At 25.8% G+C, this 26,828-nt stretch overlaps 4 protein-coding genes across 6 annotated transcripts; 1 reads left to right on the top strand and 3 right to left on the bottom strand.

Moving 5' to 3' along the window:
* Nucleotides 1–2,113: 2,113 nt before the first annotated feature.
* On the bottom strand, nt 2,114–7,642 carry LOC126900271 (beta-galactosidase-like). The gene is made up of 12 exons (XM_050675866.1): nt 7,236–7,642; nt 6,075–6,241; nt 5,365–5,515; nt 5,235–5,298; nt 4,732–4,826; nt 4,473–4,665; nt 4,051–4,400; nt 3,686–3,961; nt 3,025–3,072; nt 2,894–2,983; nt 2,578–2,790; nt 2,114–2,516 (listed from the first exon to the last, which is right to left on the bottom strand). Exons 1-12 carry the CDS (start codon nt 7,302–7,304, stop codon nt 2,313–2,315), a joined length of 1,920 nt encoding a protein of 639 aa, XP_050531823.1. The 5' UTR covers nt 7,305–7,642; the 3' UTR covers nt 2,114–2,312.
* Nucleotides 7,643–10,622: 2,980 nt separating this feature from the next.
* LOC126900272 (tRNA-dihydrouridine(20) synthase [NAD(P)+]-like) lies at nt 10,623–19,417 on the bottom strand. 3 transcript variants are annotated; one of them, XM_050675868.1, is made up of 7 exons: nt 19,028–19,417; nt 18,831–18,969; nt 17,716–18,048; nt 17,356–17,643; nt 16,966–17,289; nt 16,792–16,883; nt 10,623–11,203 (listed from the first exon to the last, which is right to left on the bottom strand). In XM_050675868.1, the coding sequence occupies exons 1-7, from the start codon at nt 19,194–19,196 to the stop codon at nt 11,169–11,171; spliced, it is 1,380 nt and encodes a 459-aa protein (XP_050531825.1). In that variant the 5' UTR covers nt 19,197–19,417; the 3' UTR covers nt 10,623–11,168. The 3 variants fall into 3 exon arrangements, with proteins under 3 accessions (XP_050531825.1, XP_050531827.1, XP_050531826.1); XM_050675870.1 differs by lacking the exon at nt 10,623–11,203 and adding an exon at nt 14,110–14,802 and having other exon boundaries at nt 19,028–19,416; XM_050675869.1 differs by lacking the exon at nt 10,623–11,203 and having other exon boundaries at nt 16,777–16,883; nt 19,028–19,416.
* Nucleotides 19,418–19,865: 448 nt separating this feature from the next.
* On the bottom strand, nt 19,866–22,386 carry LOC126901245 (dnaJ homolog subfamily C member 17). Its single transcript, XM_050677602.1, has 7 exons — nt 22,223–22,386; nt 22,038–22,166; nt 21,821–21,973; nt 21,554–21,736; nt 21,414–21,494; nt 20,188–20,373; nt 19,866–20,133 (listed from the first exon to the last, which is right to left on the bottom strand). Exons 1-7 carry the CDS (start codon nt 22,292–22,294, stop codon nt 20,059–20,061), a joined length of 879 nt encoding a protein of 292 aa, XP_050533559.1. The 5' UTR covers nt 22,295–22,386; the 3' UTR covers nt 19,866–20,058.
* A 24-nt stretch (nt 22,387–22,410) lies between these two features.
* LOC126901247 (anaphase-promoting complex subunit 15B) lies at nt 22,411–24,708 on the top strand. The gene is made up of 3 exons (XM_050677604.1): nt 22,411–22,696; nt 22,835–22,903; nt 24,417–24,708. Exons 1-3 carry the CDS (start codon nt 22,568–22,570, stop codon nt 24,558–24,560), a joined length of 342 nt encoding a protein of 113 aa, XP_050533561.1. The 5' UTR covers nt 22,411–22,567; the 3' UTR covers nt 24,561–24,708.
* The last annotated feature ends 2,120 nt before the right edge of the window (nt 24,709–26,828 follow it).

Below are 26,828 nucleotides of genomic sequence, written 5' to 3' on the forward strand. Positions count from 1 at the left end.
TTTCCATAATAAAGTATATTACATTAGCTTTAATTTAAGGTATATAAAAGTGTCAGTATTTCCGGAACACTTTCAAAAGTTTTTGTGAAAAGTTGATATTTTTAACTCTTCCTGTGGGCAGGTAAAGGGTCAGATTTACAAAAAACATTAAAAATGATAGGTTAATTCTATTATTATATATCTACTAAAAAAAAAATTCTAGTGATCCATACATTTTTTAAAAAGTTTTATGTAAAAATAATGAAAAAATGTCAAAATTTATGAATTTTTAAGTTTGTAATTTAAACAAAAATTGTTTTGATTCGTTCATTTTTAAAAAAGTTTTGGCAATTTTTAGAACAAAAAGTAAAAAAAAATGTCGTAATGTATTTATAATAAAAATGTTGTGCAGTTTTAAGTAACAAAAATATCAAAAATTATCTTCTTAGTCTTCAACTAGATACAAGTCAAAAGATGACTTATCGTTGAGAAAAATCTGTCCAGTGAGAGCTAAGAAAAAGTACAGAGAGATACAAAAGAATTAATAAATACAAAAGTAAACACAATGATTTTAACTTATCATTGAAACTAAAACCAAAAAAAAAAAAATTTTTTAATATTGCCAGTAATTGAGTAGTTTATGATTAACAAATCACTCTGTATTTTTCACATTTTTATATACTACAACTATTAATGTAAATTAATTATCAATTATAAAGTGTTCAATAAACCACAGAACACCAACATTGTTAGTCAAATATACGCTAATTATTTATAAATTTTCTTACAAAACAATTTTAAACTAAAAATACCCGAAAAATGTGATAACTGTAGAATTTAAGTACTAAATAGAGTTGTAAAGGTCAACCTTATTAATGTTTCTAGTAATCAAAATAATCACAATGAAATAAGAAATCATAAGTAATACGCACATCACTATTTAATTATTATACAAATATAATAATAAATATTTTAATATATTATTTTATAAAAAAAATATGTTACTTATAAAATAATACAGACACAATGTAAATACATTAGTATCTTAGTCAATTTTAATAAAAAAATAAATAAATAAGACTTTAAAGCTCTTAAAAAATACTATATAACGGTATTTTTATATTGTTCCCAAGTTTCACTGTTGCTTAGGAATAATTTGGAAAAATAAAATAAAAAATAAATAACTTCTTATTTATTGATTTTTAAAGTTATTTACGAACAAGGACGTGAAAATGTTTATATTTTTTTAAGATATGAAGTACCTTTAAAAGGCTATCATATAAAACTAATTTGGAAAAAAATGATGCATTTTTGACTTTTCTACATAACTTTGATATATGGATAAATATAAATTTGATCTGCTAATTCTATGTAAGCGATAATGTAGATTGAATGGCGATTTTGTCATATCAATGAAAAGGAAATTATATAGTGTTGAAAGCATAGGCGGAAATTTGCCAAAAATTTAGTGTGGACTAGAATTACTCATCGGAGCTACACGCAAATATATTCTACCTTTCATGGTGCTTATCCAAATCAGATATTATTAAAACACGAGGCTAGTGGTGTTAAATTATGTAGACGTTGATAATAAATTCAAAACAAGCATAGACTACACTACAAATACACTAGTAATAATAATTTTAAGTTAAAATATAAGTTTTTAACAGACGTCAATATACATTATCTGATTCTTGATTGACTAGTTCGTGCAGTGCACGTGTAAGTGGCAAACAATAAGATACTTTGGTGGCAACATGAAAAAATAAACATATCATGGTAAAATTAATACCTTCTCAGCTTCGCATCGAAGCTAAAATGAAACGATAAGACGCTGCTGGCTATCAGATTAACAACCGCAATTTAATACAAATATGGCAAAATACAAATTTTATGTGTTTTCTTATCGTAGTGACTAGGTTATCGCAATTTTTAATCAATATAACATTTTATATCACTTATAATTTTAATATTAATTTCAAAAATGTTTTAAATAATGTCCAATTATTAAACTGTACCTATATTATATTTTATGCATAAAAATTATAAGAGGGGTAAGTTCCCTCAAGTTCCCCAATTTCGACCTATTCTTAGAAGAGAAATAAATTTTGACGTGATAAAATCAAAAAACACATAACACTTTATGGCTATATTGCTATACTTTTAAAATTATTTATCACTAATACAGTAAATTCTACAATAGTCAAAGTTATATTAAAATTATTCATAGACAATAATAATGATAATTGAAAAATCATACAAATATTGAAATTTTCTTATAAATCTATACAAATTATAATAAATTGATGTGAAAGTTAAAAAACTCAGCAATTCTATAAAGTTATCGGTCCATCGAGTTGAGGTTTATCAACAAACTTGACAGACAAATCAGCCGGAGCACCTTCTAGTTCCATCATAATGAGCGTGTTTACTGCTGGAGGTTGTAAAAAGAAAACTCCGGGTACATACAGAGTAACTTGAGGACCTCCTAACGGCCAATATCGACCCAAATTTATTCCATTTAGAAACGCTACGCCCTTAAGTAAAATTGTTTTAAAACAAGCAACACATTTCTTTTAAATAAAATCTAATTCTTACTTTTGTCCAACCAGATGGATCTAAATACGTGTCCGACAATTTAAAGTATCTATAAATATCTGGTAAGACGAATTCACTTCTAAAGTAAGCCGGTAATTGAACTTTTTTAACAGGTTTCAATGACGATATCCAGGAAGTCTCATTTAAGGGATGAGCCGTCATCTTCCAAGGACCTAATGTTTTATTACCTAACTTGACTTGATGAAGAATACCCTACCAGAAGAAAATTTAAAAAAAATCGTTAATTATTATATTCAAATGTACATAAATAATAATAAATTCTTTTTATTTTTTCGTTAGATTTCATTGCACAGACCTTTCTATCCTCAAGGAAGCTGCCATAATTAACTCTGCCTTGATTTTCAACTAAAATGCTTAGTTTCTCATCAGATAAACTAATATTTACACTCATTGTCGTATTTCCTTTTGCNATAAACTAATATTTAAACTCATTGTCGTATTTCCTTTTGCTCGACACATAGTACCAATTTTAACCTATTACGTAGAATGTTATTATAACAATTAGAATTTGTATCAAATAATTACACGTAGGATTTACTGTAGACGAAAGGTCAGTTTATTACCAATAATAAAGCTGGTGACTCCCATTACTATGCTAATAACACACCTTTCAAATAGTATCACATAAAAATAAGTATCAAATTAAATTAATTTTAGAAAAATTCTTATTAACTTTGATAAGTGGTCATTTTTTTAAATTATTTATTATTATTATTATATATTTATGGATGTTTAACGATCTCACTAAAAGCCGTTGCTTGTATCAGAGAGATCGGGAACAGTTCAGTGCAATTAATCTCGATATCAATGTACCGAGGCACGACGAGTTAGCAAATGAGCTATGTGGGCCGCCTTTAGAACAATCTTAAAAATACTTAATTTTATCTTGACATTTATGATACAATATACTTTTTATTTTTATTTATTAACGTTGAATTATAATTATGATTTCACTTGAAAAAAAAANTAATTATAATGATTTCTCTTGAAAAAAAAACATTAATGTTAGGTTACCCATACGATATAGGCTACACCGAAATTATAAAGAGGATAATTATTTGTTTTATTTTTAGTCTGTAAAACTTACATTGTCTTTATAGATTATTGCTCGGTCTCTCAATCCTGTGATATTGAGAATCGTAGGACTAAAAATATCTTTTTGATCGTGTGAAAGATTAGTTTCATACATTACAAATCCCGTATTAACATCCATAAATTCAAAAGTCAATGGTGAATCACTTATTACAGGTTTTATGCGTTGAGTAGCTTCATCGAATAAACTAGCCAACGGATTAAGTACAAATTCTCCATATCGAGCTTTTGGCTCCCAAAAAGGCAATATTTCATTTTGAATTAAAAATTTCTAAGTAAAAATTATATAAACACATTTAAAAATTCTGCATCTAAAGAATGAAAATAATAGAGTATTATGAAATTGATATTGAATCTTACCGATTCAAAAAGAGTTTTCTGAATCATAAAATATTTTTCCGTTAGATCACCAGCTTCAGTTATAGGAGCATCATAGTCGTAAGATGTCAATTGAGGTTCATATCCTGCGTCAGGTGTATTGAGGTTCATATTGGCGCCAGAAGTGAATCCAAAATTTGTACCTCCGTGAAACATGTAAAAATTAAATGAAGCATTTAAAGAAAGCATTTGCTTCATAACTCTGACAACATCTTTTGAAAACACCAAGGGATTGGGTTCTTGCCAATGAGATAACCAACCTGGATAAAATTCAGAGTTGACCAATGGACCAGAATGATGAACCTCTCTCATGTATTTGAAGCAATCTTGCGCTATAAATAATTTAACACATTTTAAATTGACTTAATTATTAATCTAAACTATTTTGTATATTAAATACTAACAATCATTTACTGAAGCACCAAAATCAACTGTTGCATAAACTTCTGGAATACTTCCACATTTCATATAGGAAGTCCCACAACCATCAGTGGTAAAGAGTAAAGCCTTATCCTGAACATAAGATCGGAATAAATCTCTGAGCCATAGAGTGTAGTTTTTATCACATGCAAAATAACTTCCATATTCATTTTCAACCTAAGAAAAATAAAATAATTTTCTACCAAAAATCTAATAAAAAACCATTATGATTATTTTACACACCTGAACCATAATGATATGACCTCCATTTCCATATAAATAAGGTTTCATTTTATCCATTAGCACATCAAACCATTTTTTAACATATTCCTTATACGCTAATTTATCAAAAAATATTAAATAAATTAAAAGAACTTATAAGTAAAGTGTATAATTAAATATTTATGATATTAACATTTAATTATGAATAAATGACTTCTTAATTTTTATCAACACTCGTTATCTTGTTTTTTTTCAAATAAAAATTTCAATTTAAATCAATTTTTTATAAGGTTGGGTTGGGTATAAATGCCATTTATTCTAAATAAAACACTACAATATATAAGATGTTGTTCCCATTGTTCATTATAATGGCCTGTTTCCTTACTTTTTTATCATCATGTTTAACGTAGTGCTAATCTTATAATTAAAATTTGTTCAATAAAAAATTAAGTCAAGTCAAAAATTAAAATATTTCTCGAATATATTAACACGTAACATTAACAATAATATAATTTTATACATACTAGGATCATTTGTTCTTAAGCTTTTTTGTTGTGTTTTATTCAGAAGCCAATATGGAAATCCACCCTTTCATAATATTAAATTTAATTATACTATTAATTTTTTTAGTTATTAAATGCATTAATAACTTACAAAATCTCTTTCGGCACAAATATAAGGCCCAGGTCTAAGCAGTACATACATTCCAGCATCTTTAATCAACTCTAAAAAGTATTCTATATCAGCTATTCCCTCAAAATCGTACACTCCTGGGAATGGTTCGTGCAAACTCCACTCAACATAACTGGAATGGTATTTAGAAAACTCTAATTTTATATTTCTTATTCTAATTTTTTAAATATTGACCAATGATATTTTATAAAGTGAGTAAAGTAAATTTTAAACTTAAAAGATTTTAGGTTTTTAAGCCCAGTCGTAAAATTTAAACTAGGTTTTAAATTAGTTTAGAACTCTCTCAAAAACAATACTAGTTCACTTTTATAAACAAGATTAAATAGATAAACCGGCATACATTGATATGTTATACACCTATATGTTCGATAGATTGTAATAATATTATTATTAAAATGTGAAATACCAATATTGTTTGCTACGTTTTATGTAAAATAAATTTGTTTTTGTTCTGAAAATTGTAAGATAAACTTAACTAATGGTTACGGTAGGTATTCAAGGACAAATTCGCTAATGTGAATCCATGGACCTTGTTAACAAAATTTAAAAAGAATTAAAGTATATTTTTTAATTGTGATTTTAATGAAGATATTTTTTGTACGAATTATGTATTAATTTCAAGTCCTTAGTTATTTAATTTTAAAGTAGTTAAGTAAAAATGAAGAACTTACGTAGATATGGCATTCAAACCAGATGCTTTCATTTTAATAATTCTGTCTTTCCAATATTGTTTAGGAATTCGAAAATAATGTAATGATCCAGAAACATACCGAAATACTTGACCATCTTTAAGAAATTCGTTATTATCGTAGTCAATAACGAATGTTCGATTAATAGACTAATGATAAGAAATTATTCAATTATTAATTGATCAATTAAAATAGTAGATTACTTTTAAATCAAAGAAATGTTTCAATTTAGGAATGTTCATAGTTGTCATTTAAAAGTACTAAGTGGGTCTAAATCTTTTAATGATCGAGTCAATTGCACATATAGTGGGAAAGTTCAAAAATTATTATTTGTCATTTGTTCCTATTATGAGATTTAGAAACCTTTCCAAATCACTTAGCTAGAATAAAAAAATATGATAAGTAAAAAAAAAATTAAACAAAATTAAAAAGTAGTAGTTTTTAGTTAGATACTTAGTCACCCCTTTGGATACTTCTTTAAAAACCACAATGATTAAGTTACACTACTAAATTGATACATTTTTTTTTATAAATTTGTTTTACACATGTATTTATGAATTTTGTTACGAAAATTAAAAGTTGAAAGTTTAAAGTAAAATTATAAAAAATATTATTGTCTATTGAGTGATAGGAGGGGTACCAAAAAGCTAAATACTCTACCGATAATTTAGGATTATAGTTAAACTATGACTTACGTATTATCTAACTAAAAACTGACCAATCGATTACAATGTTTAAACCCCTATTTTACAAATAATTAATACTTTATAAAAGGCAGGAGATAAATCGCAAGAGTTTATTTTTATCTCTAGGCAAATTATTCCTCCCGCCTTATTATAAAAATACTAATATCTTTTAAATTAATAGTACTAAAGTTGTTATCGACTAATCATTTTTTATTAAATCATCTTATTTGTAAATTGATTTAACATTTTTCTATTTTAAAAGAAAAAAATTCAGAAAAATTTTAAGGGAAAGAAAGGGGTAAGAAAAAGTTTTTTTTCTGTAAATTGTAAAAAATATGATACTATTAACTTCTAAAAAAAAATTAGTAATACATATATTGTCAGTCCAATATAGCAAATATAAAAGAATTATTATAAATAATTTACTTATTATTATTAATTAAAATACTTTAATTACCGTTTGCAAAGTATCGGCCAAAGCACAAAACGCCAAAGTGAAAAATAAACGAAGTCTGGGTAAATTCATCTTGTATTCAAAGTAAATTATAACTTATCACTTAGAAGTATATTTTATTATTATTAAACAGAGTTATAAATGTTAACTAAAATCATATAACCACACAATTATTTACACTTTTTTGTTTGATTATGTATAACAGTTAATAAAAATTTCAAATGAAAATCCTTATTATTACAAAATTTCTATTTAATAATATGTCCCTTATTTAAATATAATAAAATAAAAATTCAAATGTTTTACATTCTAAAAGTATGCAAATACAGTAATCAAGACCGTACTAGACCTCTTTCATAACTGCTAATAGGATCAAATGGTAATAAACTTAAGGCAAACTCTCAGTTTTACCAACTGGTTTTAAATTTTAAAATAACAGGTTTTAATTTAAATTATTTACTGTTGTGAAAATATTATACTTGTCAAGTACTTTGTTCTATCAATGTTTTACTAATTTATTTGTTTTAATTACGATTTTTTTAATAATTTCTATGAAAATAATATTTTTTCTATTGCACATTGTACACAATACAATAATAATATAAACTTAATATTATAGTTGCTGTGATAGTATAGTTTATTATCTAAATTGTATTACTGTCAATAATAGTCAGTGGTACCTTTAGCATATAACTAAAAAATAGTGTCATTTTCAAGATTCAATTTTTTAAATACTAAAAAATATTAAAATATGCACATAGAAATGAGCTAAAAAATAGCAAAATATGCGATAAAATCCACACAAAAAAATTATAAAATATGTAAAATTATGCTTAATTTAATTAAATAACTTTACAAAAAATATTGTGCACGTGTAGTCTCAATATAACCAAATAGTCTTTGATGAAGTGAATCAAACAATAAATTATCGTTTGAAAAAAATGATTCGAATGCAATATAGATGATTATTCAGTAAACTGTTTTTAAAATTAAAATTATCATATAATTATTTTTTTTTTGTTTGTAAAACGAGACTAACTCAATATAATAATGAATATCTTAATAAATAACTAGCACATAAGTATAATATAACAGTAAAAAAGAAACAAAATAAATAAAACAACAATCACGCATATTTGTCGTGTCTTTTAAATATAAAAAAGTTTTATAGAAATTTAAATTTTTATAAATATTAACTAGATATAATAATTGTAAATACTTCATATAAGAATTAAAACCTGTAATTATAAGATGGTATTATTATTTTTTATATGTATTAATCGTAAAAATTGCGTTAGTACCTTTCTTTTCTGAAGCGACAAAATATTGTGTTAAAAAATTTAGATGTTGATAGTGATATAGGTTAAAACCTTATTCATATACATATAATAGATATAAAACTATAGTGAAATACAATATAATCAATATACAATTAAAATAATGATTATTTAATTATTATTTAATAATCATGCTGTCATTTTGTTACAAAGAAGTTAAAAAAACGTAATAATATTTTATACTTAAAATTATTTTTAAAAATATGCGAAATAAAATTTTATCTATGGAATAAAAGTATTGTTAAATGAATTTGTGTCAAACAAAAAATTATGAATATGTGCTTTCCTAAAACATTTACACTTGCCTTAAGTTCCATGCTATGATCATTACTAAAATATATCAGTTTTTGTTACTGAAGTTAATAGGCTTTATTTAAATAATGAGATAATATGTATGCTGTTGATTAGTTAAATAAAACCTATTGTAATTATGGTAATTATTAGCATAAAACAATGTCACTAAAAGTAGGTGGGACCATCATCGTATCATTTGGGTTTACACAGTATGAATGTCAAGAAAAAATATAGTGAAAAAAAAATCGTTTTAAAATACATACTGTAGTTGAATGTTTTATGTAAAAAAAAACCCAGCGCGAGGGTGTCGCACACAGTGGTCACGTGGCATAGTTGGGTCAATTATAATGATATCTGACAGTGATTAAAATCACTATCATAAAAAACGCTTCGATACAAATCTGTAGATAGTGTTTAATTTTAAAAAATTAAAATAAAGGAAAATGGACCGATTTAAAAAAAAAAATGTCAAATGAAAGAGGTATATAAATATTATAAACTGTAGTGATCTATACATTTTTCAAAAATTTATAGCATTTTAAAGTTAAAATTTTAAAATATAAAATCGAGAATTTTAACACAAAAAGAGCATACGGTAGCCATTTTCACCATGAAAACAAAATAAAGTCCGAAATTTTTTTTCATAATAAAGTATATAATATTAGCTTTAATTTAAGATATATTTAAAAGTGTCAGACTTTCCGGAACACTTTCAAAAGTTAATTTTGGTCATTTTTAAATTTTCAGATTTCCCTCATTTACGGGGAATGAGGGAAAATTTTTCAATTTTTGAGGATAATGTCTTTGACAAGATACGATTTGTGATCGTTTGATGTATCGTTAAAAGAAATCGATTTGGTGAAAGCTGAGAAAAAGTGGTAACACACCAGTGTTGGTTCGTGGGTAGTGGTGGTGGGGGTGCGACTTTAAATATTACAACGCTAGTTATAGGTATAAAAAATTGTCAAATTAAATATAATAAAATAAAACACATATTATTATTTTAAGGTCGCAGTAGAAAATAGAAATGGAAATAATAATAATAATAGAGGTTATAATATAATCATTATACTATTATAACAACCGATAACGCGAACGTACACTTAGTAATTCTAAAAATAAATTACCAAAATTACCAATATAATACTATACTAATATTTTACTGTATGGACGACGCTGCCGGTCGTCCTGACACTGCTCGTGTGTGCATGCATACCACTTATACTGAGGGAAACAACTTTAATTATGCATTTTTATTAAAAATGTTATCATTAAAAAAAATAAATTTATAAATTAAATTAATTGTCTCTTCTTTTATAAGATGTGTCTTAGGTGTTACTTTCAATTGAAATATATATATTTGAAAATTTGATCCCTTACCAGCAACAGAGGAGGGGCTTTAAATAGGAACTTTAGTATGAAAAAACTTGGATTTTAAATATTTTGGAAATCCTGACATCTTTTGATTTATTATAAAATGATTAACATTTTGTTATGGTTTATTAAAAAATAATTTATGCATTCTAAGATTACGATAAAATCGTATTTTTTATTACTCATTTAAAATTATAAAAGGTTTTATTTAATTTATAATTGTTTTTAATTTCAAAATAACCAATTTTTAACATTTTTCTTACAAAAAATGTAAAATATATTGTCAAATTATTTATAATATACTGTCAAATGTCATATATAACACTTAACAAAATAATCATGAAAACATAAAATACATAATAACAATGTAGTATACAGATAATAAAAATATTACAAGTGGATATAAAAAATATATATCTTAAGCTAGAATTACTTAAATACTACACAACAATTTAGAGAGGAAAAACTTATGTTATGCCTATATACTGATTGTATTATTGTTTATCTGATAAAATGTTGTTCAGCGACACTCGTCGGATGTTCTCTTGTTGTTAATGTCATCTATTTATTTTAATTGATTAATATGAACGAGTAGTGTAGTTAGTATTTAACAGAATAATTTTTCAGAAGTGGTATCTTTTATAATCAAAAACTTTATAATATTTCCGACTACAAAATGGAGTTGTGATTTGTACCGGTGTGTTACCGTGTCGATACATGTTTTGCTTTTTGCTCACCAACTTATCAGGTACTGGTGTGAAGAGAGCACCGGACAAACAGTACTCTCTTTTAACTCGTTTTTGTTTTTTCTTTCTATTTTTTGCGTATATCGAAATTACGGTTATTTCAAAACCTCATGCGACTAAGTGTTGAATTGACAAAGTTTGATGACAAAATGTCGTACGGATTTGTGACATAGTAGTGGGATATATCAAATACGAGCTATTGTTAAAACTCGTGAATGGACTGTAATCATAAAACTGAGTGTGAGGCTATACCTTGTGTAAAATATATCAAATTGTATAACTCAACTGCATGAGAAGCCTGCGTTGGTTAAACAAGTAATACTAAATGCGTTTCACGTCGTGTAGCTTAATTTTTGAATAATGCGCAAATAGCCCTAAACATTTCGAAGTATCCGCAGAGTAATGACGGCACCGGTACTCTTTATAAAAATCAATAGCTAAATGTTACTAGAATAATTTTTTTTTTAACTTAATTTTCTAAATGAAGTTTATCCCTTTAGAAAATTACATAAATCTGTTTTGGGAAATTATGATCTGACTTCATCTAAAAGAATGAGTGCAAATTATACAAAAAATATGTTAATAACAGTTGTATATAACATTTATCAATTATTAAATAACAGTTGAAGCGGTCACCTCAAAAACGGCATAAGTCACCGATTTTTTAATAATTTAATTGCAATAATAACATTGACATAAGTCAATGACTTGTTTAGTTTTTGCAGCCACTCACAGATCGTATTGTTGACTATGATTATTTTATATTGCGTGTTTTTTTATCAACACCATCATAATGAAATAATAATATTGTAAGTTTTAAATTTAAAATTTTATTATTTAATTGAAAAGTTACCAGACTTAATAGCAAAAGCTCAAAAAAAACGCAGAATATTAATTAAGATTTATCGCAAAGACACTTGTAATACAAACCAAGTCTCAATTGGTCTTAGTCAAATTTCCCTTTACAATTAAAAATCATTGTGCAAAATTGGCCACCAATATCGCAACCGCTTTAAAATAAATGATGTGAACTATGAAATCCTAAATCAAAATATGGTACACATTAGACAACTAAAACCGTATTACAGCAAATCCATTGTGCATTCTCACAGTATTGACAATAGTCTCCAATATATCAGAAAATTAAGCAAGACACGTCACCCCCTAGACCACACGTTAGATGGTTCGACAATCAGAGTAGATGAAAAACAACTGCTTAAGTACCTTTTTTCTTTCTTACTCTCCGTCTTACCAACTTTCTCTTCTTTTCCCTCTCATTCCGCCTTATTATTATTTCATTCAATAAACGTTTTTCATAGATTAATATATACTACGTCAACAGCCTTACAGTTAGTAACAAAACGTCTCCACACACATTCAAAATGGAATCAATTGAAAAGTGGACTGAAAGCTTATATAGATTTCACATTCAACCATTAGAGAATACATCAACCCACGCTGAAAACATAGACGATCTTTGGACTAATTGATTGACTAGGTAAAATACGAAGAAACTTTAAACTGCAGAAAATTAAAACTGTTTGATGAACCAAGAAAGATAGATACAACATGGTATGACGATAATAAAATTAATAAGATATAAAAGGGTACGAAGTTGGTCAAAAAACATAAATATTTTTAAAGTTGATCAAGTACTAATACTCATCCACAGTATAAACCACTAGAAACTAATAGTAATAGACCTGTAACTATATCGATTAGATTATACGGTATTTTCAATGATCCTAATAACATCTGTTTATCATCATTCCACCATGACACTTCATCACAATCAAATGGGTATGATTGTGGTGACTTTACAAATCTGTAAGGAGAATGGCAGGCGGCCTTCCTCTAGACTACACGCAACAAAATGTCCAGGCAATCAAAAGACGTATTTAAAAAAAGCACTCTAAATCGAGGAAAGACCACCCAGTGTAGAGCCACAAAATCAAAAATAAGTATCAAAAATCTTAATAAAATTTTAAATTATTTTGTAATTTAAGTACAAAAATTTTTATTTGCTCATTTACTACGAGGACGTGGCACCAAAAAGATATGGGTGGGTGTGATGGTGTCACGATACTATTATTATAAGAAATACAATAAAATAAAATATAGACAGCGCATCTGTTACTGATAAATTGATAATAAAAAATAATTATTAGAAATTAGCAATCATTCTAAAACTATTTAAGCTCCAGGGATCTGTCCATCGTGGTCACCCACATAGCAATGAAATATTTCTAGAATATTTATTTTTGATATTAAAATATTTCTAGAATATAACCAGAATATATTGAAATATTCTCACAATGTTCTCAGAATATACTTTGGCAGCGAATATTACATTCTCACAATATTTTAAAGGTATATTTCTAAAATATTATAAAAAATATATTGTGACAATATTTTTAAAATGTTTTATAAATATATTAAAGAAATGCAAAAAATTAGACGGCTACGCTGGATTCAAACCCTGTACTTCAAGTCGTCTAGTGTTTTGAACTCGTTCGTGACCCATTGACCCACAGGTTGCTTTGATAAAATTAGGATAAAAAAGACTATTTAAGGTAGTTCAAATGGTTATTTGTCTGTTAAGTAATTTTTCTTGTTTAAAAAAATTCAAAGTAAATACAATTTTATATTCAATTTAGATTAGATTCATATAATTTTTTTGAAAATCGGCGATCCCATCATTATGATTTCTCCTTGTAAGTTAGAAACTGACTATTATTGTTGATAATATAGAAATATATTCTAACTATAATAAAAAAACTTTTTAGGATTTTAGGTTTCACAGGACAATAATAAGTTATAATTGCGCTGATAAAACTAAAAAAACTTTAACTCAATAGGCCTGCAAATAATAGCAACAAGGTTTTTTTTACTGTCCTTGACTTACTTAGGTTAATTGAATTAGGTTAATTAAAATTGATACTAATTAGAGAAAATGGCTGTTTACTTATTAAAGATTTAGGAATATGTATACAGGGTGTTCAGTAAGTCAGGAAACGGGTTTCTATTGTTCTCATTGTTTGTAAAGAAATATTTTCGGTGTAATATACTGTATTTATTCTCTTTAATATATTATCAAAATATACATAAACAAATATTTAAAAAATTATATTGTGAGCATATTATGAAAATATTTCAATAGAATATATTTTTTATTATGTTTATGAGATATTGTCATAATATTTTATTCAAAATATTTTAAAAAGTATTTTGTAAGAATATTTTGACAATATTAATATATTGAAATTGCTATGTGGACAGTTGACTCCAGTACGTAACCGTATGCTTTGTGCCATTCTTCAATCTCAGTACTCGATTGTCGCTGTCCGGCTTACTGTATAAAGTCAAGTCTTTATTCATTCTTTTTGACGCCCTTTGCACTTACCTACTTTCGTCCTCTACATTTCATAGTACTTCGTCTGCACCTTGTACTCTGTTATCTTCCTTACCTGGCACGTCTAGTATTTGTGTCTTTCACTTCGTCTGCGCCCCGTACTTAGTTATATTTCTTGCGTATCAGGTAAGAAATATAATCTCAAACTTAAGTATTACCCTTATTACCTTTCTATAACAACGGTCTGTCGACACCCAAAACTAATTTCTAGCGTCAGCCGTGCACGATCACACGAACGTGAATATCTAAGCAGTCATCATCATCATCATCATTTTCGCATACTTATACTCTTTCCCATTTCCCTTAGTTGTTTGTTTTATATCACGGTAGCTAATACCAAGTTACCTGATATATGCTTAATGATTCACGAACATATTCTTTTCTTTCCCAGAAAAAAACTCATTATTCTGAAAAACAAATCGAATACCTTTATGCTCATTTAGACGTTTACGTAATACACGGCTAATTTGTGAAAAAATATCCTCTAGTAAATATTAACTACAAGTATTAATTAAAATAATTCTATAGTATACGGTTAGAAGTATTATCATATTTTTTATCATAACCTAAAGTGTATGTTTTGATGCATTGTGTTTTATATTACATAATAAGTAATAACTTTCTTATACTATGTGTAACATGAATAAATATAGTTTATTAAGTAAGTTAAAGTGTTGGTATTTAATAAAACACCACAGTGGCGACGAAGAAAAAGAACAGTTGTAGGGTGGTATGACACAAAAGCGCATAGATTAGATAGTTTGGATGATAATAAAGCAGAAGATGGGTTTGAAAGTAAGATGAGAGATTTAAAAAATGATGGGTTGTCAAATAACAAAGATGAAAATAATTGTAATAGTAGTGTTACTGACACATAATCAGAGACTAATTTAAATTGTGAACCTTCGGATATTAATATTAAGGTTAGACCTAGAAGATTTTCTAAAAAACTGTAATGTATTATATTATCGCATATGTATACACCTAATTGTTGTTATCATTATAATTACCTAATATAAAAGAAGTTATAATCAGATAACGAATAACACTCATGATTGATCTCATTTTTTTATAAATATAACACATAACATGGTGCAGTCGGTATGAAAACAAATAGTTAACATAGCTAATGGAATAATGTATAATGCACCTAGTAAACTTAAACTTAAGGGTAACCTAAGTGAGAACTGGAAACGATTTTAACAGTTATTTGAAATATAATTACTAGCTAGTAGGCTAAACAAAGAATGATAGCACTCTTATTAAACTTAATTGGTGAAAATTCATTGGATATTTATAATATATTTCAAATTTAAAACAAAGAATATGAGCACGTGATCAAAATATTTGAAACATACTGTAATAAAAAGATTTTTATTCTAAAATAAAAGACAAAAAGAAGAAGAACCATTTGACAATTTCTTAACAGAAATAAAAACGTTGTGTAAAGACTGCGAGTTTACAGATAAAGAAGAACTTCTTCATGATACATTGGTTTTAGAGACCAATGATTCCGAAGAAATAAAAATGAGAGAGTTAAACTTAATAGAAGTTATAGAACGTCTAAGATTAGCTGAAATTAGAAAAGTCCAAACTAAACAAATGCAATCAGAAGTAGAGTTCATTGATATTAATACGATTCAATACAAGAAAAAAAACCAAATAATGAAAAGAACATTAAATGGGAGAAAGATTATAAATTGAAGATAAATTATAAAGGGTAATATAAGCAGATGTTAATTTAATCAAAGAGTTGCTGAACAAAGTGTAGAGAGAAATGTAAAAAAAAGGGGATTTGTTTAGCATTAGGTAAAAAGTGTATCAGATTTGGCAAAGATAATCACATTGCTCAGGTATGTAAAACAAATTTAAATAGCAACAATGTAAGGGAACTAAAAATAATGATATGACATGTAGTAAAATTAAGAGTGAATATTTTTTTGATACATTAATTATAATTAATAAACAAATTAATCATATTACATAATAGAATAAAAAAATAAGTATATTATTTTAATTTAAAGAATTATTTCAGTTTGTATCATAATATTGCTAACATTTCTATGTTTATCTATTTAATTTTATTTCTTGATTTAGATTTTATAGTATACATTTCTATTCGCTGCCAAAACAACGCAATTTTAATGTTTTATTTCAATTTTATGCATTTTGGACAAAGATAGATTACTTAAAATTATTGATTATGAATATCAGAAACCTTACAAACACACACCTGTATATAGGTGTAAACGCAAAAAAAAGTTGAATATTTTGGGGTAATTGAATTTTTTGGGTTCCTTTAAAATTGAAGTTTTATGACTTATGCCATTGTATATGTTTTTGGAATGAATTATTCAGTAATATTTTAAATATACATTAAATTTATCCAAGAATACCATTTATTTTCAAGTAGTTAACATCATAAACTTTTAAAAAATGTAGGCACACTATAGCAGAACCTTGTTCAGCACATCTTTTACTTTTTTCCCTGTAATATAAAATATACAAATATAAAAAATTACATTACTTAAATTTATAACGGTTTACTATTTTTAACTAAATATGCTCACCAAAATGAAGATGAATACTTCTTATTATCAAATGTCACTGTACTTTTAAAAAGTTTTTCAAACTGTTCAGTATGATATTTAGGTAAAGGTTTTCTATGCAATTTGGCCCAGTTTAATAATTTAGTTTTTGGTAAATCTTCAGGTAATAGATATAATGATCTTATGTACATACACTTTAAACTATTAACATCATCCTGTACTTCAATAATAGGATTTAATTTCAGTCGTTTTTGATCATTACAGGCTAAATCTCTTTCTTCAAAACGTAGCATATTCATTTTTTTTTGCGTCTCGCGACAATAGTCTCCCAATTCCCAAAGTTCACTAATAAAATATATAACTAACTTTAATAAATATATAAAAATTTAACTTTATATACTTTTTACAAACCTTATTTCATAAAGAGTAGTTGTTTCAAGAAACGCTCTTCCTTGTTGGGTTTCATGTACATTTCCCATCATATTTTGAATACAATACTTGGTATTAGCAAAAAAATTGTCGTAATTTATAGCATGACGTAAATAATCTTGAATGACTCTTGGGATTTCTAATTTGCCATCTTTTTTGAATATAGAACAATTTTTTTCAGCTGATCGAGCAATCATTAAACTATTGCATCCAGTTGCAATTTTAAATTTTTCAAAGTCTTCAAATATCTTAATATCTTTTGATCCTCCACTTCAAATAAAGTAAACCATTGTACTTTTAGTATATATGTTTAAAATAATATCAAAATAAAACTTAATTTACTTAGCAATTACTGGTATTTCTAATGCTTCAGATACTGCTTTAATAACATCATTTTTATTTTCATGGTATGGTCTTTCATACACTCTACGACCATGTATACTGATTGCTGCAATACCTGTAGCTTCTAGTTTTTTACAAAAATTAACAGTTTCATTAACATTATGTAATATTCTAATTTTACATGTTACAGGAATTTTTACTGCAGAAATTACAGTAGAAAGTATGGCACATGCTTTATCTGGAAATTTCAACAATGCTGCTCCCATACCTCCTTTTAAAGAAAAATTTTTAGGACAACCCATATTTATATCTATTCCAGCAACATCGTGTTGTCTAAAAAAAAATTTAACACATCAATATAGTGGTACTTATAAAAAATACAATTACAATTATACATAACACTATCAAAATAATAATGCTACAAATATAAATTTATTATTTTCACATTCATGGTATCTACCAATTTTTTATATTTTATTTAATAATAGAATTATTAATTATCTTGTATTCATTAAAATTACAATTATCATTTTTTTTAACTTTCACCCTTTAGCAGGTACCTGCAATCACAAAAAATAAGTGGGAGCTTATTATAAATTGTACAACAATTTGAAATAAGCTTAAAAAAACATACATACTCTTTTTAAATAGGTTTACTACAGCATATTAAAAATACAATTTTTTTCAAAGACATAACAAATTGAACATTTTATTCAATTTTTTTTTTCATATTAATTTAATAAACACTTATTAGAAAATATTAAAATAATAAAGAGTATAAAAAATTTTGTATTAAACTATTAGTTGGAAAATTATAACATACATGCATTTTACACATAAATATATAATATTACTTTAAATAAAAACTTATGCATAAACATATTATGTTAACAATTTATTAATAAACATTAGAACATGGGTAACATGAATTACACAGATAATATTATCACTCATGTATGTAAATTTCACGCAAAGATCCTGCTAAAAGATTAATAATAATTTCCTGATTATTAGTATTTTTAGTTTGTGGTTTTATTATTCTGATACTCACTATCAGATAGTACAATACTACAATATGTATTAATTATAATGATTTATATAAAAAAATTACATACACAAGTTTAGCTACCATTGCAGCTCGGTTTGGATCATTAGTTCCAATTTGAAGAACAACATACGGTTTTTCTTGAGGACAAGTACGAAATACTACAGTACCATCACTTTTGTCAATAAAATCAATACTATTTAGAGTTTCTATAAAATATGGATTATGCATATAATATAAAATTTTAAGAATCTATATAGGTATTACCATTGACTTTTCTATGACAATTAAGCAATTTATAATCTATTAATTCTTCTGTATATACAATTTCAGCTCCATAATCCAAAGCTAATAAACGCATAGGAAGTGTATTAATTTTAACCATAGGAGCTAAAATAATTTTGTTTCTGTAACATAATCGCTCTTTGTCCTCCATTCAGAATGGTTAATCAAAAATCAAAAAAATACATAAACAGTATGAACATTTCAAGTTAAATATACTTTCCAATATTATCTCAATTTGGAAAAGAATTTTATATAAATTTTATTTTGAACAATAAATTATATAAATTACACACAATTTAAATTATTTGTGTAAATATCTCGTTAAGTAATACAAAGAAAATTAAAACGAAATTATGATTTTTTTTTTTTTAATTTTAGTAATTTAATTGCAACGTGCTATATGAAACTATTGATAAGTGTTATCAATTTATTAGAATCTTTCTATTATGATAAAAGTCTATATTTATTTTCTTTTTATTAAAGAAAACATATTGCCACTTTTTAATACGGCACACCTAAAATGGATAGCCCCCGATCAAGAAGACCAACCAAAAAAAATAATTTTAAACATTTTTTTATTTAGAGCAGTATAAAAATAAATGGTTAGTAGCAAATGTATGATGCTAAAATATGAAATCAAACTTTAGAAAGTTTGATTTCATGATAATAAGTAGATTTTTTTAACCTCTAACACTAAGTAAAATTTCTTGAGAGACTAACTGAGAATTAAATATAAATTAAATTGAAGATGAAATTTGAAGTAATTATCAACACATTAAATATTACATTCAAAAGATTAAAATAGAATGAATAATATCCCTTCAGTCATCAAATTACACTTTATTTATTAAATAACAATTCTCACAAAAGTTGATTTCTATTTAAACTTGTTATTCCATATACTCAAATATTTATATGCAGTTATTAATCATAATTATAAGTATTTACAATGTTTAAATAATCGACAACAAAAACCAAATGTCATAAATAATTGATTATTATTCTTGCCATAGTTATTTGTCTTGTTCTTTAGATCTTCCAGCCATTCGAAATCTTTCAAGTATCATAGCTTCATAATCCGAGAAATTCTGAAATAGTTCAATTTATGAGAATCACAAAATAAAATTAGAAGTCTAACTTACTGCAGCTGTTGATTGTGTATGAGTTGAAGATTCTGTTTGACAATTATTTTGATAAGAAGAATTTGAAATAACAGGATTTAAATCAGAATTTTGCTCTTTTAATTTTGACTCCTTTCCATAATCACCAAGGAAGCTCACAGAAAGTGGGTTGTTAGGGTAACCTACTTCTAATTTCTGGGCGTTAATCTAAAAATATTAGAAAAAAACATTTTATTTAATAGTTAATTCAATTTTAATTGGTAATTCATTTAAAGACTAGTGAAATGCTTTGCTCCTAATACCTTTCCTGGTATATATCTACGAGAACAATTTAGGAAGAGCTTACCATCCTTTAGAAATTCAGTAAAATATATACAGAGTGGTCTACAATGTTTTTACAAATTTACTGCATATTACATGTTTGATTAAATAAATTTTACAGTTTTGGACTACATTAAAAACATATTTGATGTATTTATTAAATATATTTTTTTTAAATTTTAAAATAGTTAATTTCTAGCCCTAATGTAACAAAAAAATATTTATGAGTCAATAACAACTTAAGTATAAGTATTAATTAGGTTATAAGCATTTTAATACATAAAGTGAATATTTACCACATATGGGGGTACAGCTCATACTAGTGTATGAGCACTCTGCCCTCTTTATATACCTGATCATTGTACTAAAATTATTGTAACTCAATAAGAATTTTTACTAAAGATGTTATATCAACTACTTTTGTAAAAAAAAAAAGACTAAAAATAGGCCATTTTAAAGTTTCATTTATTTTTTGGAGCCAGAAATTTTAGTTTTGTTTTTTATTAAAATAGAAATATAAATACCTTTAATATAACATTGGACTAAAATAGAAGGGTCTAGTATAATTTTTGTTGCAAATTCAGAGAAAAGTATTTAGATGTAAAATTACTATGCGTCATGTGGTAAGTTTCCACTTACAAATTTACTTCTCCTACTATTCAATGTTTTACATCTCCTACTCTACAAAAATTTTGCTACTAAATGTTTTTTAGTAGAATTCAAAATAGCTCTACTTTACGGTATTAAGTGGTATAAATAATGAACATTGAATTTTAATAATAACACTTTAAAGTAAAGTCATGGAAGATCTTCCCCTTGTATTACCCATTAAATGAATCACCTATTTAAATCAAGAATTCTTTAAAATTATTGCAATAAAAATTTAATATAAAGCAAATTATGCAACAACATATGTTTCAACTTACTGCAGATGATTTCGATTTGAGCTCAATTAAAGCAACATTTTTTTTATTTTCCAAAACTACAACTGTTGTAACATCTCCATGCTAGGTTGGAAAAAAAGTTGAAAAATTATTAGTTCAAGAAATAATTAAATATTTTATACCTTAGAAAATAAGTTTTGTAGATTTTCTTTACTGTAAACCCCAGGTTCTTTCCATTTCACTTTTAATTTGTAAGAACCACTCTCTTCTTTTTTAGCTTCTTGTTGCCTTAGTAATTCATTAACTCTTTCTCTTTCTTTAGCAAGTAATGAAGAGCTTTCTTTTCTTAGCCTTTCTAATTCTTTCTATAAATAAAACATACAATCATGAATTTTATGAGCTTAATAATAGTTATTTTAATATAAGAAGAAAAAAAAATTAATATTTACTTCAAAATTTTTTTCAATATTATCTTTTTGTTTACCCATAGCCATTTGTTCTCTACGAGCTAGATCATCAATAAGTTTTTTTCTTTTAGAATCATACTCTTTTTCTCGTAGTTTAGCTGCAATTTTAGCATTCACCAATTTATCATAGGCAGCCTAATTCAATAAAATTAATTTATTAGGATATTAAAATTATAATAAAAATAAAATAAGAGCATACTCTTGCAGCTTTATCAGTAAGTACTGCTAATATTTTGGATAATTGTAAGAATAGTTGGGCTGCTTTGGGGTTGTCTGGATTTTTGTCTGGATGACATTGCAAAGCTTTTTTTCTATAAGCAGTTTTAATCTGAAATAAAGAAGTAGTATTTATTATTATGCTTAAAAAACTTTAAATTAATTTACCTCTTTTTCAGTAGCACATTGCTGAATTTCCAGAATATCATAAAGATCTAAATTTTTCAAATCGGAATCCATCTTTAAAAGTATTAAATATAAAGTAGTATATTTTATTTATTAATCTTCATGGGTAATTTATATCAGTTAATTGTTATCAGAGCGCTAACTACCGGTAATATATCTTATCACTTTTAAACAAACGTAATGTTGTATATAGTTTTTATTATGAATACTTATTACCCTTATGTATAACTTTAATAATGAACTTAAAGCCATTATGTTTACTAAATAACTGCAAGAGGTTTTTATAAATATATAATAATAATTTGTTTGAAGTAATTCTTAGTTATAATGAACCCAAATTTTCCAATTTTCCCTACAATGACTCCTAATATTGTAGATCCTCTATGGTTTAGCGTTGATAAACCCAAGAATGAAGATGCTGAACTTATACAAATAGAAAGTGCCCACCAAAATTGGGTAAACAAATTTAATAACTTAAAAAATATTAATTTTGTTAATTTTTTTTAACTATACACTGAATAATATTGTAAATTATTAAGTTAATAAAAATGTAATAATTTTAATTATTTAATAATTACTATAATTTTATTGCAGCTACTTACAGTTGTAAATAAAATAAATGATAAGGATGTACCTCTTCCAATTGGAAAAACAGCAACTGAGGTAATTATAATAGTTAGAGTACAGAATTAAATACGTTAATAAATTTTGTTTGAGCTACTTTGAAAGGTTCTAACCTTTAATCCCCCTCAAAATAATAACCTTGGTATTCACATATAACTAAGTTTCAAGTCAATTAATAAAAGTTTATTTTTATTAATACATACAGACATAAAAAAAAAAAAACACATAGTAAAATTAATACCTTCTCAGCTTTGCTTCGAAGCTAAAATTTTTACTGGCTTATATGTTCGAAATAACTTAATACAAATCTAATATTATTATGTAAGAAAACATTGAAATATTAGTAAATACTGAAAAAATACTTAACAAAATCTTATTTTGTTTTTAAATGAAAGAGCTAAGCAACATTATTCTAGAAAAATGATTTGCATAGATGAGAAAAAATTTTTTAACACCGTGAGCATTTAGAAATATTGGCAAAATCATTCATTATCGCCAGAATTTTTTTATTTAAAACGTGAAATTTTTACCATAGTTGTCCAGCAATATTCAAAAAGTATTCTGAAAACTTTGTTGAAATCTGCTGGTTTTTAACTGAGTTATAAGCTTTTTTTAAATAAGTCATTGTTTTATTTTTCTTATATTTTCACTTTTTTTTCAATTATAACTATTATGTTATAACTATTATACCACTATTATGCAGTGGTACCAAAACCAAGAAGTAATTTCCTTTCAATCAAAATTTGGATGGGCAAAGTATCATTTTAACAAAAAAATTATAGTTCAAAAAAAAATTTTTATTTGATAAAGATTTGTACTAATTTAAAAAAAATTTTTAATATTTAAATAAAAGTGTTTTCTATTATAGTGATTTTAATCACTGTGCTGGTTTTTTTTTTATTTATTGTAATAAATTAAAAAAAAATGATTATTTAACTATATTTTAGTATATTGTTAATAATTTTAATAATAATATAATAAAAAATAATATGCATTATCTTGGGTAAATTTTATAAATTACTGGATTTTTTTTTATATAATCATTAATAATCACCAAAAAAAACTTTAACCATTTCTTTAGTTTCGTTACAATCAAGGGTATCTATTTTTGCTCCTCTCCATGAAAAAAATAGTTCTGGCACCCTTATATGTATGGTATTATGTATTGGAAAAGGTCAACTTTTATAGTCATAAAGTTGTTTTGTAAATGAAAAAAAATTTAATTTGCCTCGCAATTAAACAGTGTGGTGTCAGTATGTGTTTAGAATTGATAATGGTAACATTGTTTCCAAAATACTTAGACACGATTTTTCAGTAATTTTTTTGGCATTTTGAGTTTAATATTTTTTAGTTTTAAATTAATAATACTTTTAATATAATTTTAATTTTAAGTAATATTAGCCACATGTGATCAATTTTTATTATACAATTAAACGATTATTAATATTAGTCTCAAATTGGATGGATAACATAATTATATATAATATACATTTTTCAAAGGCACTAATATTTTGTTCCTTCTTATTTAATCATTGCATTAAAATTCATATAGATACAAGAAGAAGAAGATGAAGAAGACGAAGAAGAAGAAGTAAATGCCTCTGATGATAGTGAAACTCATGATGAAGAAGAAGATGATGTAGAAATGGATGGAAATAATACATATGATCCTGATTCTTCTGTCTCTACTAGATAATTAATTAAAGAAATAATAATCCATTATTGTTGTGATCATACATTTTTTTTGTATATTTGTATTAAGATATTTCTACTTCACGTAATATTTCCTATTTATAATATTTTAATTGTATTTAATATCCAAAAAAATATAAGAATTGTTTGTATTTTCGCATTCAAAATATGGGTGTTCTCGCATGGTTTTATGGAGAATAGAACATAATGAAAATTAATTTACAGTATGATTAATGTGTTAATGAGCGCTATGTGTCAATTAAAATAAAAATTTGATCAATTTGCAATTGATTAGAAAGTTATAAATATTATTATAACAAATTAAAATTTAACGTCATTTATTTTTAATTAAAGCAAAGAAAAGTTACTTAAATAAAAAATAATTGACCAATTTGATTGGAGATAACAGACAGTTATTTGTGACAATATCAAAAATCATATTACATTAGAGAAACTATTTAAATTACATTTTAGCATTGAAGTTAAAGAGGTACTTGAATGATGTGTACCAAAAATTGATTAAAACGACTTAATGAACAGCATACATCTGATAAATTTAATTACTATTTATAATAATAATAAATTATAAATAACAAAGGGCTAAGTCCCCCTGGTTTCTTCTATGATTTATGAGGATCATTAAGCATCAAAGAAGTATGATGGTGTCACATTACCATTATTGTGAGAATTATTATAATAAAATACAGGCAGCACATCCGCTTCATGAGACTGATGAATTAACAAATAATATTTATTGCCAAATTGGCAATAATTCAAATTAGTATAAAAACCCAAAAGACCTGAACATCTTCGTCAGTCGACTCCAGTGCCTTGTGTAATTCATCAGTCTCAGTATTCGGTTGTCGCTGTCCGGCATACTGCTTAAAGCAAAGTCTTTGTCTTTTCCTTTTTAACCAATCTACTATCCTCCACAACATTTCAGAGTGCTTGTGTCTTGCACATCGTACTCTGTTATCTTCCTCACCTGGTACGCCTAGTATTTGTGTCTTGCACTTCGTCTGCACCTCATACCTAGGCGTTACCCTTATTTCCTTCCTATAACATCAGCCTTTCGACACCCACAGCTAGCCCGGAGTGTCAGCCGAGCACGGTGATTGTTGAACGACAACATACACGTGAATACCTAGACAGCAAGCGCCTCATCATCTTCGTACACATTCCACTTACTGTGCTGTTTTGTGTTACGACAGAAGTTAATTTTATGTTATACAATTGTAATCCAAAAATACTGAAAATGTGTATCACAAGACAAGTTTCTATAAAGCCCTCCGTCAAATCCATCCATGTATTTCTTATTTATATTCTGATTACAAGGTTTATGATTTATAAGTGTTATACATGAATAATTATATATATTTATAATATATAAAGGGAAATGGTGTTATTTAAAAAAAAAAAACCAGCACAGGTAGGTTGCGGCACAGGTGTGACGTGCATAGTAGAATCAAGTATAATGATGTCTGACAGTGATTAAAATCACTATCATAAAAAACGCTTCAATGTAAATCTTTAGATAGTGTTTAATTTTTAAAAATTGGTGGATTATTCCAAAAGCTACATGATCTGCTATTTCCTTATTTATATCCTAATTAAGATAGAGTATGTCGAATGAAAAAGGGATATAAATATTATTTCTCATAAAAAATTGTGTTGATCCATACACTTTTCTAGTTATAGCATTATAAAATTAAAAATGTAAAATATAAAATCGAGAATTTTAACACAAAAATAGCATAAGGTAGCCATTTTCACCGTGAAGACAAAATAAAGTCCAATTTTTTTTTTTTCATAATAAAGTATATTACATAAGCTTTAATTTGAGGTATATATAAAAGTGACAGTATTTCCGGAACACTTTCAAGAGTTAAATTAAAAAAGTTAATTTTTTTTGAAAATGTTGTCATTTTAAATGCCCTCCTGTTGGGAGGTAAAGTGTTATGATTTATAAAAAAAATATACCAAATAATAGGTAAAGACATCATGCATCTATAAAATAAAAAATTATATTGATTTGGTCATTTTTAAAAATGTTATAACAGTTTTAAGTAAAAAAAATTGAAAAAATTAGCGATTTTTAAATTTTGTAATTTTTTTGAAATTTCAATCATTTTGTTCATTTTTTAAAAAGTTCTACTCTTATCTATTGAAGTACGACTAGATATCACCCTCGATATATAATCGTGATATTCCTCTTTTGGTTCTATCAAATAATTTTAATGAATTGTTATCAGTTACGGTCAAGGTCACTAAG

The sequence above is a fragment of the Daktulosphaira vitifoliae genome, unplaced genomic scaffold (genome assembly GCF_025091365.1).
Source record: "Daktulosphaira vitifoliae isolate Bord-2020 unplaced genomic scaffold, ASM2509136v1 Scaffold_3, whole genome shotgun sequence".
NCBI lineage: Eukaryota > Metazoa > Arthropoda > Insecta > Hemiptera > Phylloxeridae > Daktulosphaira > Daktulosphaira vitifoliae.